Source organism: Vanrija pseudolonga, chromosome 2 (genome assembly GCF_020906515.1).
Source record: "Vanrija pseudolonga chromosome 2, complete sequence".
Taxonomy (NCBI): Eukaryota; Fungi; Basidiomycota; class Tremellomycetes; order Trichosporonales; family Trichosporonaceae; genus Vanrija; species Vanrija pseudolonga.
The window spans coordinates 2636849-2650128 of record NC_085850.1 but is presented as its reverse complement, the minus strand read 5'-3'; the positions used below and the strand labels follow the sequence as shown (position 1 = coordinate 2650128).

Genomic DNA, 13280 nt, shown 5'->3' with positions numbered 1-13280 from the left:
CCTACATGTAATGCCTGCGACGTGCGTGCAGAAGCGGCTACAGGACCCAGTCGTACATTGTCGTCAGGGCGGCCGCGGTGGCGATGACAGCGAGCATCGAGCAGCTGAGCACGATGGCGAGCATCTCGCTCCCGACGGGCTTTTCAAACGTGTCGGCCTCGGAAGCGTCAAACACCTCGATGTCGTCCTCGTCGGCGAACTGCACAGCGCGGTGGGAGAGCGAGATACGCGGGTGTGCCTCGATGTCTGCGTCGGGTGTGCGGTCGGCGGGGTCGTCGCGCTGCGTTGCGGCCCAGCGCGCAGTGTTCGCCTCGAGCGTGGTCGGCGTCAGCGGGCTAGGCGGGAGCGGCGAGAGCACGCTGGCGTCGTCCTCGTCGTTGTCGTCCGAGTCGCGCTCGTCGGCGGCGACCTTGCGCGTAATCGGCGTGAGAGCGAAACTTGCCCTCCGCCGCCCTCCTGGACCCGCTCCCGAGCCAACGAGCAGCCCGGCCTCCTCTGTACTCCCCAGACTACTGCGCGAGCGCGCGAGGTGCAGGCTGGCCGCGGAGCCGGAGCGCGTCTTACGCGTCGGCGGGTCGGGGAGGGTGATGTCTGGGATGGGGAAGGGGGGCATGGGGCGAAGGTGTTGGGAGGAAAGAAGGTGGAGACAAAGTCAGGTGCGCGATGAAGTTGGCTTGGTGGAGGACCAACGCACTCGCCACGCCGCGCGCTCCTGAAAGTCAGGCGACGCGGCACTGCAGCGGCACGTCACCATTCATCGCGCAGCACAGTGCGTTCACCATCACACTCCCACTCCACCACACCACCAACGACCCACGCAGCGCCGATGGACGACCCCTGGGCCACGCCATGGGGCAGCGGCAGCGGCGGCGGCAAGCCCCCGCCGCCAGACCCGCTTCGCGGCATGAGCATGTCCCCGCCGCCCGCGCCGCTCGAGGACGAGGTCGCGGACCCCTGGGGCCCGCCGACGGCTAGCAAGGCGAAGGCTAAGGCCGACCCGCTGCCCACGCTCGCTAGCTTGGGGGTTACGCCGAAGCCACCTGCAGCAACAGCAATGGGCTGGGGCGATGTCAGCGGCGGGTGGGGCGCGCCGGCACCGGCGCCATCACTGCCAGTGGAGGAGCCGGCACGAGCACCCACCCCCGGGCCTGAGCCAGAAGAGCCTGAAGAGGAGGAGGAGGAGGAGGAGGTCGAACTGACGCCAGAACCAGAACGAGAACCAGCACCAACACCAGCACCACAACCTGCACCAATACCCCCTGCCCCCACAGGCTGGGCAGCCGACCCCGAGGCCGAGCTCGAGCGCACGCTCTCCCGCCTCGCGACCCCGCCGCCCCCGCGCCTCAGTCTGGGCAGCGGCGCACGCGAGCTGTCTCCGCGGGAGAGCCTGGAAGCGGCGCTCGCAGCGACGGGCTCGCCGCGCAAGTCGCTGAGCCTGTCGCCGCGCGCGTCGCTCGACGCCTCCGCGCGGTCGTCGTTCGATGCCGTGCGCTCGTCCGCCGAGGTCGTGCGATCCGGCTCGCCGCTCAAGGCTGTCGCTGCGGCTGCGGCTGCTGGCACTGGCCTCGATAGCGCCGGGCTTGCGGGCGCGAGCCTCGCTGGCGCCGCCATGGTGCGCGCAGCTTCGTTTGGCGGCGAGGACTTTGGCGACTTTGGCGGCTTCGACGCCGGCGGCTCAGGCTTCGGCTCCGCCGAGGCCAGCTTCAGCGCCGACACGGCTGATCCGTGGGGTGGCGGCGGAGGCGGTGGTGGTGGCGGCTGGGGGGCGCCTGCTGGTGCCGCTGGCTCGTCGAGCCCGTCGTCACGCCTGTCGACGCCCGCCCCCGACGCCGACGACTCGGACGAGTACGCCGCGTGGGGCGGCGTGTCCCGCCCCAAGGGCCCCGAGGCGCCGACTGCCCAGGAGACGCAGTGGGAGTCGGCACAGCGCACCATGGCACTGCAGCAGGCGCGGGCGCCGTTCGAGAAGGTCGAGCGCCTCAAGCGCGACTGGGACGAGGTGGCCGTCGCTGCCATTGGCGTCAACACGGTCGACGCGCTCACCGAGTCCGAGGAGGCGACCCTCGACCAGGGCGTCAAGGCCGTCGACGACAAAGTGTAAGGCCTGCGCTTAGTATGTGGCTGACGGCAGATCCGACACCCTGTCGGCGCTGGGCACGCTCCCCTCCGGCATAAACACGTATCCTACTGTGCTGTCCGCGCAGACAAGCTACCAGAAGTACCAGGCGGCGCTGGCGCGCCCGAACCCCAACCCTGCGAGCTCGCTGCTGCATGTGCCTGTGCGCGCGCGGCGGCGCGACGAGTCGCTGACGTCTTTCGGGCCGGGACTTGACGCGCTCTGGTCCGGGCGGTCCAAGCTCGGCGAGCCCGACGCGATCGTGGCGGCCGCGGCGGCGGCGGTCGACGAGGCCGGCCCGAGCAAGTGGTCGTTCTGGCGCAAGTCGACGGCGCCGCCCAAGACACTGACCACGAGCGGGGGCGGTATCCTAGAAGTGAAGGATGTCTCCTCGCCGGCCGTGGCGTCGCCCACGAGCATGACTGGTGCGCGACCGGCGACACCGACCGGGTCCATCAACGACACGGGGAGCATCGCGCCGAGCGTGGGCTCGAACCGGGCTTCGACATCGCGCGCGCCCTCGATCTCGTCGCGGCCTAGCACGCCGGCAGTGGACAAGCCGCCGGCGGCAGAGGCGCAGGACGCGCCGCCACGCTCGTCGACCGAGCCTGCCGCGCCATCAGGCGTCTCTCGCTTCTGGGGCCGGTTTGGCCGGCGTGCCGCGTCGCAGCCCGTGCCGTCTGAAGACGTCGGCGAGATCAAGGAGGACATTGAGCTGTCACCGGACGACTTTGCGTTCTTATCCGACGTCCCGTCGACCGTGGCCCCCGGCACGGGCGACCTGCTCGCCATGGACGGCGGGATGCCGGGCATCGAGAGCATCCTCGCCCCTGCGCCACCCCCGCTGCCTGCGCCGCTGGCCCCGCCACCGCGCGGAGCAAGTGGCTCCGGCGGCGCGTTCGCCGCGCGTGTCGCGCCGCCCAAGCCGGCCTCGTCAGACTTTGATCTGCTCTCCGGGCTCGACTTTGACGCGCCGGCACCAGCGCAGGCAGCGGCGCCGTCCACCACATCACAGGGGTGGGACTCACTCCTTGCGCCGTCGGCGCCCAGCCCTGTCTCGCGCATCGCCACGCCACCCATCGCGCCGTCGCCCGTACCCCGCCTGTCGTCCCCGCCACTCGCGCCGTCGCCGCCCGTGCCGAGGCTATCGAGCCCGCCACTCGTCCCAGCGCGTACCGCCACGCCGCCAATCGCACCGCCACAGCGCACCGCGAGCCCGCTGAGCTCGGTACCGCCGCGCACAGCGTCGCCATCAGTCCTCTCCCCCATCTCTCCCTCGTTCGGCGTGCCGCTCGCGCCGTCCCCCGCGCCGCGGCTCTCATCCCCGCCCACAGCCCCAAGGATATCGTCTCCTCCCGTCCCCGCCGCGTTCTCCTCTTCGCCCCTCACGGCGTCCCGCCCCGCGTCAATGGCAAGCATGGGCTCGCTCGGCTCCATCCCGTCGCCGACCCAGCTGCCTTCCGCCCAGGCCTCGCAGTCCTCGCTGGCATCCTTCGCTACCCTGCAGGCCGTGCCGTCTCTCAAGCCCACACCGACGGGCGACAGCCTGCGCAGCCTCTCCCCGCAGCCGGCTCCGGCGGCGTCACCGTCGCCCTTCGCCCCAAGCCTGAGCCAGACGCTAGCACCGACGCCAGCAGTCCTGCCAGCATTCACGTCAGCACCAACTCTAGCCCCCTCTGCTCCATCCCCCGCCCCTGCCCCCACAGACGACTTTGGAGACTTTGGGGACTTTGGAGACTTTGGCGCGCCTGCCACGGCCACCACCGTCAACACGACATTTGACGACTTTGGCGACTTCTCGGCCTTCGAGTCGCCCCAGCAGCCGCCGACGCCGCTGCCCAAGTCACCGAACCCGCCGACACCGATCGCAAAGCACTCCAACCCGCCCACGCCTATCTCCAAGCTCTCTCCAGCGGTGCAACAGACATCGCGCTTCCCCTTCCCGGCGCAGTCACCTAGCCCGGCGTCGGCTGTGCTCGCGCCCAATGGCGGCAGCGCATCGACCATGCGCATCAGCATGCCTCCCGGCCGCAGGGGGCCGAGCGTCGACCACACCCCGGCCCTCTCGCTCCTCACCAAAGCGTCCCACTCGCCTGGCCGGTGGCCGTCGCCTCCCAGCCCGGTGCCACCTCCACTGGCGCCACCGCCAAGCGGCACGACCCGCAACCCCCCTGGCGCGTCGTTTGGCCTCGCGCCACCCCCGCCGCCTGCCAACCGGCCAAACTATGGCGGCGGCAACATCATTGATCTTATGGACGACGACTAGAGTAGCGCACAATGTAGTATATTGCATCAATAGCCATGCAGATATGAGGATACAACAAGATGTCGACGACCATCTACCACATGACCTGTTCGTGCGTCAGGCCGGCGGGGTTGAGCACGTCGCCCTCGACGCGCTGGAAGCGGCAGCGCACAAACTCGAAGCGCTTGGCCGCGTCGCCGCCCGTAGCCTGCGAGACGATCTCCTCAGCTAGCGCGTCGGCCGCGTGGGTGCGCTTCGGGGGCGTGTAGCTGTCTGCGGCTTGGAGGCGGGGGGAGGCAGGGGGAGTCGGCAGGCCAGACCAGTAGACGTTCTCGACCTTGGCCACCCACTCCTTTGTGCTCCATCGCATGCCCTCGTCGGCACCAGCGAGGCCCGAGTTGGTCGGCGGGGGTGGCGGGGCGCCAACGCCGTCGTCAGGAAGCACCCGCGGGTACCCCTCTGCGTCCTTTGGCGCCGTGGCAGCAGCTGAAAGCGGCTTCATCTGGCCGCCGCCGTTCACGCAGCCGCCAGGACACGCCATGACCTCGACAAAGTCGAGCTTCTTCGCGTCGCGCGCCGCGGCTGCTGCCGCCTCAGTGATGTCTGCAGCGGGAGTGTCGGTCGTCGGGGTGCCCGGCGTGCCGGTGCCGGTACCGGGTGTGCTGAGCTCGGTGCCCTGCGTGCGAGCCTTGCGCCGGCGCGCCGCGACAGCAGCAGACAGTCGCCCGGCACCAGCTGCCCTCGGGCCCGCCTTACCGAGCCCGCTCTCCTTGCCGACCTTACGGACCAGGTTCTGCAGGTTACGGAAGCCGTAGCACTTTGCTCCCTTGAACAGGACCTCGCCGGTCTCGGCGTCTTCGAGGAAGACCTCGACGTTGTCGGTCGAGCCACGGATGTCGCGGCTGACAATACGCGTCCGGCGCGGGTGCTGGGCGGCGAGGTAGTGTAGCGTCGTGGCGAGGTATGAGCCTGAGCTTGATCCAGGGTGCTGCAGGAGCTCGGGGAAGGGGACAGAGTCGGTAGCTGGCGCGACGTTCTCGCCTTCGACAGGCGCAAGTGGGTCGAAGCCCAGCTCCGAGAGGAGCAGATCCAGCTCGCCAGTGGTAAGCACGCAGTCGGTGTCGCGCGTCGAGTACATGTCTGAGTAGAAGTCGGACCTTGATGCCTCGAGCTTCTTGTCGTAGCACATCATCGCAGAGACGTGATACACCTCGGCTGGGTTCTTGCCGTGCTTCTCGGCCCACCACTTCTTCACCAAGGCACCCATGACACCCTGCGCTGAGCGCGCCGAGCTGAGGAGGGGGAGGAGGTCGCCCTGGGCCTTCTCGGCGTAGCACACCCAACCGGGGCATGCCGACGTGAGCATAGGCAGCGCTGGCGCCTTGCCCTTGTCGGCGCGGCGCTCCTCAAACTCGAGCACGCTCTCCCGCAGAGAGACGTGTCGCGCAAACGTGGTGTCCCACACCTGCCATCCTCCACGCTCTGGCGCAGCCAGGAAGTGTCGTATTCTCCGGAGGAGCGAGAGGAGCGGGACGGGCGCGCTGCCTGCTGCCTCGGCGTAAGCTGCTGACAAGGACGCGAGGGTCTGCGGGGCGATCGAGAGCACCGGTGAGCGCGTGAAGTCTCCTGCGCGCACAAAGTCGAGGACCTCCTTGTGGGACTGCATGGTGATGAGGAGGGATTCAGTCGACGTGATGCAGCCGCTGAGCAGGTTAGTGGGTGAAGTGACTGGAGGTAAAATACTCACCTGCACGCCAGGCAGTCATTCAAGCTAATCTCGGCCTTCTTGAGCGCCTGCCGTCCTGCCTCGACGCCGGACGACGGGCCAGCCTTTGATGACGTCGAGTACGTCGATACTTCATAGTAGTTGTTGTTCGAGTCGATCACAATGTCGGTCTGGGGGGAACATTAGTGGTTTGTCATGAGTGGCTTGTCCGTCATGCCCGCCTTCCTTGCCTTCCTCCCTTTCGTCTTAGCCGCGCGGTTACCTCTTCAACAACCAGACTCTCTGCCTCGCGAGCAAGGAATCAGTCCATCAAACTCCCCAAGCTCGCTGAACGACCAAGAAGCGTGGTCACCAGCAGCCCCTCTGCCCAGCTCGACCCCCTCATTGTGGCAATCACCGCTCAAACCCTCCCCACAACGAGACAACTCACATTGGCATTCTCTCCGCTCGCCTGCCCTGCCGGCTTGTTCGACTGCCTGACTGGGATAATACAAGCTTGAGACGGCGTCAAGAAGTCGTCAAGGTCGGTGAGCGTCTGCGGGGACATGTGGTCAGACGAGCAGATCGACAATCACGGTGACTCACCAGAGCGCCAGAGAAGGTCATTGTGGATGAGGTGATGGCTTTGGAGAGCGGAGCAGTGTTGAAGAGAGATGCACCGAGATGCGCGCGTTGAGTAAGCCGAGTACGATGCTATGGTAGTGTGATGCAGTCTACGTTTTTGATTCCAGAGTGTTTGTTATCGTCGAGATGTGAGTGGACCGACAGACATTTTGCATCTCACACGCGGCGGTGAGGACACGAGCAGCAGTGGCGGCCACACCGACTCAGTCAGCAGCCATCGAAGCCGTGATCGGCGTTGCCTCCGACGCGGAGATCCATCTCCGACGACGGGGTCAAATATAGTAAGACAACCATTACTTTCCCACGGTAGCACTCAAGGTTGAGCGTTACGTAGCTGCGACGCGGGTACCCCGGCCATTCGCCCCGTGCACGCTGCCCCTTTCCAGGTCGCCGCTCCTGACGTCTCCTTCGCCGCCCGCCCTGGCGGGCAGACATCTGGCAAGGACTCACAGCCGGCGGCGGTCAGTTCCAGCGCGAACACACACAACGAGTTGTGACAACCTGCCCGTGCTGCTCATCGACAACGCGCACTACACCCTCCCCCCGTGACTGGCTTCATTCAACTCCATCGCAACATTCACGTGTAAAAGGAATCCTCCCTCCTCTTGGCACTAGTCGTTCTTGCTTCCAGCCCAGTGGCCAGGCCTAGCAGCCCACGTTTCCTTTGCCGCATCTCTCAACCCAAACACATTCCTCGGCCCGTCGTCTCAACAGCCTTTTGTTGATCCACGCCCTTCGTCGAGGCCATATCCACAGCAAACATGGCCTCGGCCGCCACTCCGATACCCCAGCGTGGGACGCCAAGCCGTGGCCACGGAGAACTGGGTGTGTACAACAAGCGCGAGCAAACAGCTCGCTGCGGCTCACTCAACCTGCGGCATTGGCTGAGCTGACCTTGACTCAGCAACGTCTCCTGCTACGTCGCTACTCGCGTCGTCGGCTCCCTCATCAGCGCTCTACAATTTCCGTCTTCTGGCTGCTCTGAGGTCGGGCTTCGCTACCGAGGTCCAGCCGTTCATCGACGAGCTCGCCACGGCCGACCCCAACTCGGAGGCTGCCCAACCCGGCCGTATCCTCGGCATGGCTGCCAGGGTTGCTTCGAGTGAGTGATATGTCTACGGGGCTTCGGTGCGCCTGCTTGTGGCGTGTACCCCACGACGTGGAGACCGCAGCCTATTCTATGGGGAGCAGGGGAGGGATGTGCGGGGGTGCGCGGCGTGCGATGTTCACGATCAGCCTTAAGGTCTATCACCCTTGAAGAAGTCACATCTCTCCCCTCCTTGTTCTAGCGCAGACAGCGGCTGACCAATCTCTAGTTCCTGTTGTGCAGCAGATTCTTACCTCGCCCAACCTCAAGTCGCCCAACCTCCCGGTGGCCCCAGACACCACCGCCACAGCGCTGCACGTAGCGAGTGAGGTCGGTCGTCCAGAAGTCGGTGAGTCGAGTGCTACCCTTCTCCACACACAGTACATGCTCATTTTTTTCCAGTCGAGCTCCTCCTCAATGACCCCCGTATCGATGACACCATTCACGACGATGAAGGCCGCACCCCGCTGGAGTGTGCTGCTACTCCAGAGGTGGCAGCTTTGATTACCGGTACGTGCGTCATCGCAAACCTTGGCTCATGTCTTCCAGACTCCCGATCGGCCCTTCAGGCCAGATTCCAGTCCCTTCTCGCCAGCTACACTGCCAGCCCGTTGAACTCTGTGGAGGAAGGCTCGACGATCGTCGCCTTTTTGGAGAACCCTCGCACAGCCAGCCTGAACCTCAACGTGCTCGACGCCAAGTCTGGAACCAGCTTGCTTCACGAGGCGGCTCAGTATGTTATTTGGAGTGTGCCGTGTTCTAACAGTGCAGCCGCCGTGACTTACGTCTAGTCGAACTCATTGTCAAGCGCGGCGCCGACGTCTTCGTGCGTGACCGTCGCGGAAAGCGCGTTCTCGAGCACGACAAGAGCGGCGACGAGCGCATCCGGGCTTACCTCAAGCAATGTGAGCCTTACTCCGTTGTTTATACCGGGAAATGTTGCTGACAGGCGGCAGTTAGCAACCGAGACAGCATCATCCAGCCCAAGAGTGATGGCCGCCCGCCTGACCTCCGCGGTTTCCTCAGCAAGTGGGTCAACTACCGTCAGGGCTGGAAGACGCGTTGGTTCGTGCTCGAGAACGGTGTACTCAGCTACTGTGAGTGTATAAATTCCGCGTCATGACTAACCGGAAGACCGCACACGTGAGGACGAGCATGTCGCGTGCCGCGGCTCCATTGCCCTTGCAAACGCCCAAGTTGTGCCCAATGTGGACGGCACTCGCTTCGAAGTCAGCTCATCTTCCCACACTCACTCTGGCCAAAAGTTCATCATGAAGTCCAACCTTCGCGGTGAGATTGCTCGCTGGATCCAGGCGCTCCGCCTCAACATCGAGTACTACCAGAAGGGTGGCAAGGGTTCGCAGGGGCCGGCGGGTCAGGTGGACCGCTCGGACGCGCGCTCTGTGCGCACTTATGCCCCGAGCATCGCCGCGACCTCGACCACTGAACGTGCACTTGGATCGACCTTGAACGAACTCCCGCCATCAGATGGGTTCCTGCACCCCGGCCTTCAGCGCTCAAACACGGGCCTGAGCGGCAGGAGTGGCGTTAGCATCAACGTTCAGTCATCACCCCAGCCCCCTCGCGCCGGTCGTACGCTGTCCAAGGGTTCGCACAAGCGCAACCTTTCGCCAGCCAGCAAAGCCGGGACCCTTAGCGAGGATGCTCTGGACAACTCGGACCAGGACAGTATCGAGACGAGCCTTGGCGATCAAATCCCACACGAGGAGCAGTACGAGCTTGGCATTCACAACCTCAAGGCTCAATTGGAGCTCACCGAGCAACTCGTCGGATCGATTGTGACCCCTCCTTCATCCTCGGACCCCAACCGTCTGAACCCCGCCTACTCGCGTCAGCACCAGGTGAAGGAGGCTCTTCGGGACTCCCTGGCGACCCTGTCCCAGCTCTTCGCCAAGCAGAGCGTCATGGCGCAAGAGCGTGAGAAGTTCTACCTGCAGCGCATCAGGCGGGAAGTGGAGGCGAGAAAGCTCTGGGAGGAGAATCTCCTCGCCGTGGCTCAGCAGCAGGCAGAGACCGATAAGCTTCTCAACGAGGCCGCGCAGGACAATGCCAAGAAGCGTCAGGCCCTCCGCCAGGCACGCGGCGTACTGGCCGAGCTCAGCACTGCCGCCAGCGTGCCGACGTCACCAGCAAATGCCGCCCAGCCTCTTGCACCGGAGTCTCCCATTGCTGCCACCTCGGCAGGGGCCGGTTCTGACTATGGTCCTTCCACCTCGCCCACCAGAAGCCGCCGTCGGTCGTCCTTTGTCGCGTCCGAGTCACTGCGTCGTTCGATCAACGGCCTCCCCGCATCCAGCCTTCGTGGCTCCGTTGCCAACATCCACGAGGCAGCGTCGCTCATGGCGGCGGTGGACGACTCTGACCAGGAAGACGACGACGAGTTCTTTGACGCTATCGAAACGGGCACTATTCCCAACCTTCGCGTCTATGATTCCATTGACAACGCCGAGCGTCCTGCCACCCCATCAAAGCCCTTTGAGAAGAAGGATGAGGAGCCTCCTGCCTACAAGGACGGCACCATTGTCAAGTTCCTCGCTCGTCCCAGTCTGGAACCTTATAACCACGTCCGGAACAGGCTGCCTATTGATGATGACAAGCGCCCGTCTGTCAGCCGTAAGTGTTACCGGGAGACACTTGATACTAACTTGTTCAGTGTGGAGCATTCTCAAGTCCTCCATCGGCAAGGATCTCACCAAGATCTCGTTCCCTGTAAGCTTCAACGAGTGCACCTCGATGCTGCAGCGAATGGCCGAGGACATGGAGTACGATGCGTGTCTCACTGTCGCTGCCGGCGAGGAAGACTCTCTGAAGCGTCTTGCCTTTGTTGCCGCCTTCGCCATGTCCAACTACTCGTCCACCATTGGCCGTATTGCCAAGCCATTCAACCCAATGCTCAGCCAGTCGTTCGAGTACGCCATCCCCAACCGCTACCGATACGTTTCGGAGCAGGTTTCGCACCACCCTCCCATCTCGGCCTGCTACAGTGAGGCTCCGACGTGGAATTACTACGGCGAGGTGGACGCCAAGAACAAATTCCAGGGCCGTTACTTTGAGATCAGACCAACAGGTGTGGCTCATGCTGAGCTCATCATCCCTGAGAGCTGGGTGAAGAGCGGTCGCAGCTACCCCAAGGCGGGGCCCGAGTACCCGGCCGGCAGAGTTGTCGAGCACTACTCCTGGAAGAAGGTCACGACCAATGTGTCCAACTTCATCATGGGCAACCCCATCATTGACCACTACGGCGACCTGGTTGTCACCAACCACCGCACGGGCGAGACGTCGACCCTGACGTTCAAGCCTCGCGGATGGCGCGGTGGCAATGCCTTTGAAATCAAGGGCAATGTCAAGGACTCGGGTGGAAACATCGTTTGGGACATTGCTGGCCGTGAGTAGCGTGACGTGGGCGGACGGGTGTGTTTGGAATATCCGCTGACCCTTCAGGCTGGGACACGCAGCTCATTGCCCGCCGTGCTGGGGCTGGCGAGGCGCCGCTCGATGTCAACGAGCAGGTTGAGGACACGGACGAGTACATCCAGCTGTGGCGCAACACGACCAAGCCTCCTGCGCCGTTCAACCTTACGCCCTACGCTCTTACTCTGAACGACATTCCCAAGGGCCTCGAGGAGTACCTTGCGCCTACAGACTGTCGTCTGCGTACTGACCAGCGTGCCTTTGAGAATGCCGAGTATGACAAGGCCCAAATGTGAGTGTTGCACGGATGCGTTATCCTGTGCCACGCTAATGAGACATCAGGCTCAAGTCGGCGAATGAGGAGAAGCAGCGTGAGACGCGCCGTCTGCGTGCCGAGGGCATCATGCCACCCCATGAGCCTCGGTGGTTCACTTCCGAGACGGACAAGGACTCTGGCGAGCGCGTCTGGGTTCCCAAGCGATCGGAGGACGGCGAGGTCAAGTTCTGGCACGAGCGTGAAGAGCAGGGCCCTAAGCCGCAGGGTGAGAAGTGGCCCGAGGTGGACCACATCTTTGTCGAGGATAAGGATGCGTGATTATTTGCATTTGTGTTGATTAGAGTAATGAATTTACCGCTTGGATTTGTGTCACTTGTATTGGACTTTTGCTTCCGCCGAGACGTCACTCACTTGTCCTCGAGATTGTTGCGGCTCAACTGACTTTTGTTATGATCTTGCCGCATCGCCCACTCCACCTATCATGAAGTAGGTTGCCGCATACAAAGCCACCGCTGACCCCAGCGCCATCCGCGAGATCAACAGGATCAACCAGCGCGAGCTGGAGCTGGGCGTCCAGGGATCCTGGCACGACGAGTACAAGGGTGGGTGTCCGCAGCCGCGTTGCCACTGACCCGCGCAGACTCGGCGTACATCTTCGTTGGCGGGCTGAGCTTTGAGATGACCGAGGGCGACGTGATCACCGTCTTCTCGCAGTGGGGGGAGATCGCGAATATCGACCTGCCACGGGACAAGGAGACGGGCAAGCCGCGCGGGTTCGCGTTCCTCATGTACCTCGACCAGCGGTCGACCGTGCTGGCGGTGGACAACATGAACGGGGCGGAGATTCTGGGCCGGACGCTGAGGGTGGGTGCCATCGCCAGTTGCGTCTACCCATCCCCTCGCTAACGCGAACAGGTCGACCACGTCAAGGACTACAAGCAGAAGGGCAGCCGGAACGAGGACGGCGACTACGTCGAGCCCGAGAAGGCCGAGTACAATGCGCTGCCGCCAGTCATTGATGGTGAGTGTGCACTTATAACAAAGCTGACAGCAGACGGTGACGACAACGATGACGACGACGCCGACGGCGCCAAGTCGGAGGCCGACAGCCTCGACGAGGAAGACCCGATGGCTGCGTTCCTCCGCGCCGAGAAGAAGGGCATCAAGCGCAAGGGCGAGAAGGAGACCGAGAAGGAGGCCAAGCGCGCGCGCAAGGCGGAGCGGGAGCGTATTCGCGCCGAGCGGGCAGAGAAGAAGCGTACCGCCGGGGGACGGGATCACAAGGGGGAGCGGAGCGAGCGGCGTGACGAGCGCGACCGCGAGGGCAGGCGCGCCCGCGAGGACAGGGACGAGCGCAAGCCGTCGTCGGGTCGTGACGAGCAGCGCAGGCCAGACCGCAGCGCGTCGCCCGTGAAGAGGAGGGACGAGGGGCACGGCCGCCGCCGTGAGGAGAGCGACCGCGATCGCCGTCGGGACGACTACGACTCGCGTGACCGGCGCCGGGACGACGACCGCGAGCTCGACCGCCGCCCGCGCGACGACCCGCGTAATGGCGACGACAGGCGGCGCGATGACCGGCCCCGGGGTGGACGAGACGGTCGCGACGACCGCGATGACCGCGACGACCGCCGGCGGAACGGCGGCTCCGACCACCACCGACGAGACGACCGCGATCGCGATCGCGACCCACGCGACCGCCGTGATGACCGCGACCGGCACGACCGCGACAGGCGATAGAGCACGTATAGATGAAGCACACACCACACCCATCGG

General features: G+C 64.5%; 4 protein-coding genes across 4 annotated transcripts; 2 read left to right on the top strand and 2 right to left on the bottom strand.

Moving 5' to 3' along the window:
- Positions 1 to 37: 37 nt before the first annotated feature.
- On the bottom strand, positions 38 to 613 carry LOC62_02G002777 (uncharacterized protein; the record flags this gene model as incomplete). The annotated part of the gene is made up of 1 exon (XM_062769297.1): positions 38 to 613. One exon carries the CDS (start codon positions 611 to 613, stop codon positions 38 to 40), a length of 576 nt encoding a protein of 191 aa, XP_062625281.1.
- Positions 614 to 826: 213 nt separating this feature from the next.
- LOC62_02G002776 (uncharacterized protein) lies at positions 827 to 4382 on the top strand (the record flags this gene model as incomplete). The annotated part of the gene is made up of 3 exons (XM_062769296.1): positions 827 to 2097; positions 2132 to 3133; positions 3458 to 4382. 3 exons carry the CDS (start codon positions 827 to 829, stop codon positions 4380 to 4382), a joined length of 3198 nt encoding a protein of 1065 aa, XP_062625280.1.
- On the bottom strand, positions 2358 to 6839 carry NAR1 (Cytosolic Fe-S cluster assembly factor NAR1). The gene is made up of 4 exons (XM_062769295.1): positions 6673 to 6839; positions 6518 to 6622; positions 6109 to 6257; positions 2358 to 6064 (listed from the first exon to the last, which is right to left on the bottom strand). Exons 1-4 carry the CDS (start codon positions 6691 to 6693, stop codon positions 4456 to 4458), a joined length of 1884 nt encoding a protein of 627 aa, XP_062625279.1. The 5' UTR covers positions 6694 to 6839; the 3' UTR covers positions 2358 to 4455.
- Positions 6840 to 7198: 359 nt separating this feature from the next.
- On the top strand, positions 7199 to 13244 carry SPBC2F12.05c (Oxysterol-bindingc; the record flags this gene model as incomplete). Its single annotated transcript, XM_062769294.1, has 14 exons — positions 7199 to 7536; positions 7616 to 7813; positions 8028 to 8147; positions 8348 to 8531; positions 8570 to 8703; positions 8755 to 8895; positions 8933 to 10432; positions 10473 to 11204; positions 11261 to 11522; positions 11573 to 11821; positions 12030 to 12109; positions 12148 to 12371; positions 12423 to 12528; positions 12562 to 13244. The coding sequence occupies exons 1-14, from the start codon at positions 7473 to 7475 to the stop codon at positions 13242 to 13244; spliced, it is 4677 nt and encodes a 1558-aa protein (XP_062625278.1). The 5' UTR covers positions 7199 to 7472.
- Positions 13245 to 13280: the final 36 nt, after the last annotated feature.

What these genes read in the sequence shown, in the direction of transcription:
- NAR1 (XM_062769295.1), bottom strand. Translation starts at nt 6,693, where the DNA reads ATGACCTTCTCTGGCGCTCTG. An exon ending in TGACCTTCTCTGGCGCTCTG is followed by an intron (nt 6,623 to 6,672) that starts GTGAGTCACCGT and finishes ATGTCCCCGCAG; the next exon opens with ACGCTCACCGACCTTGACGA. An exon ending in AATGACTGCCTGGCGTGCAG is followed by an intron (nt 6,065 to 6,108) that starts GTGAGTATTTTA and finishes TAACCTGCTCAG; the next exon opens with CGGCTGCATCACGTCGACTG.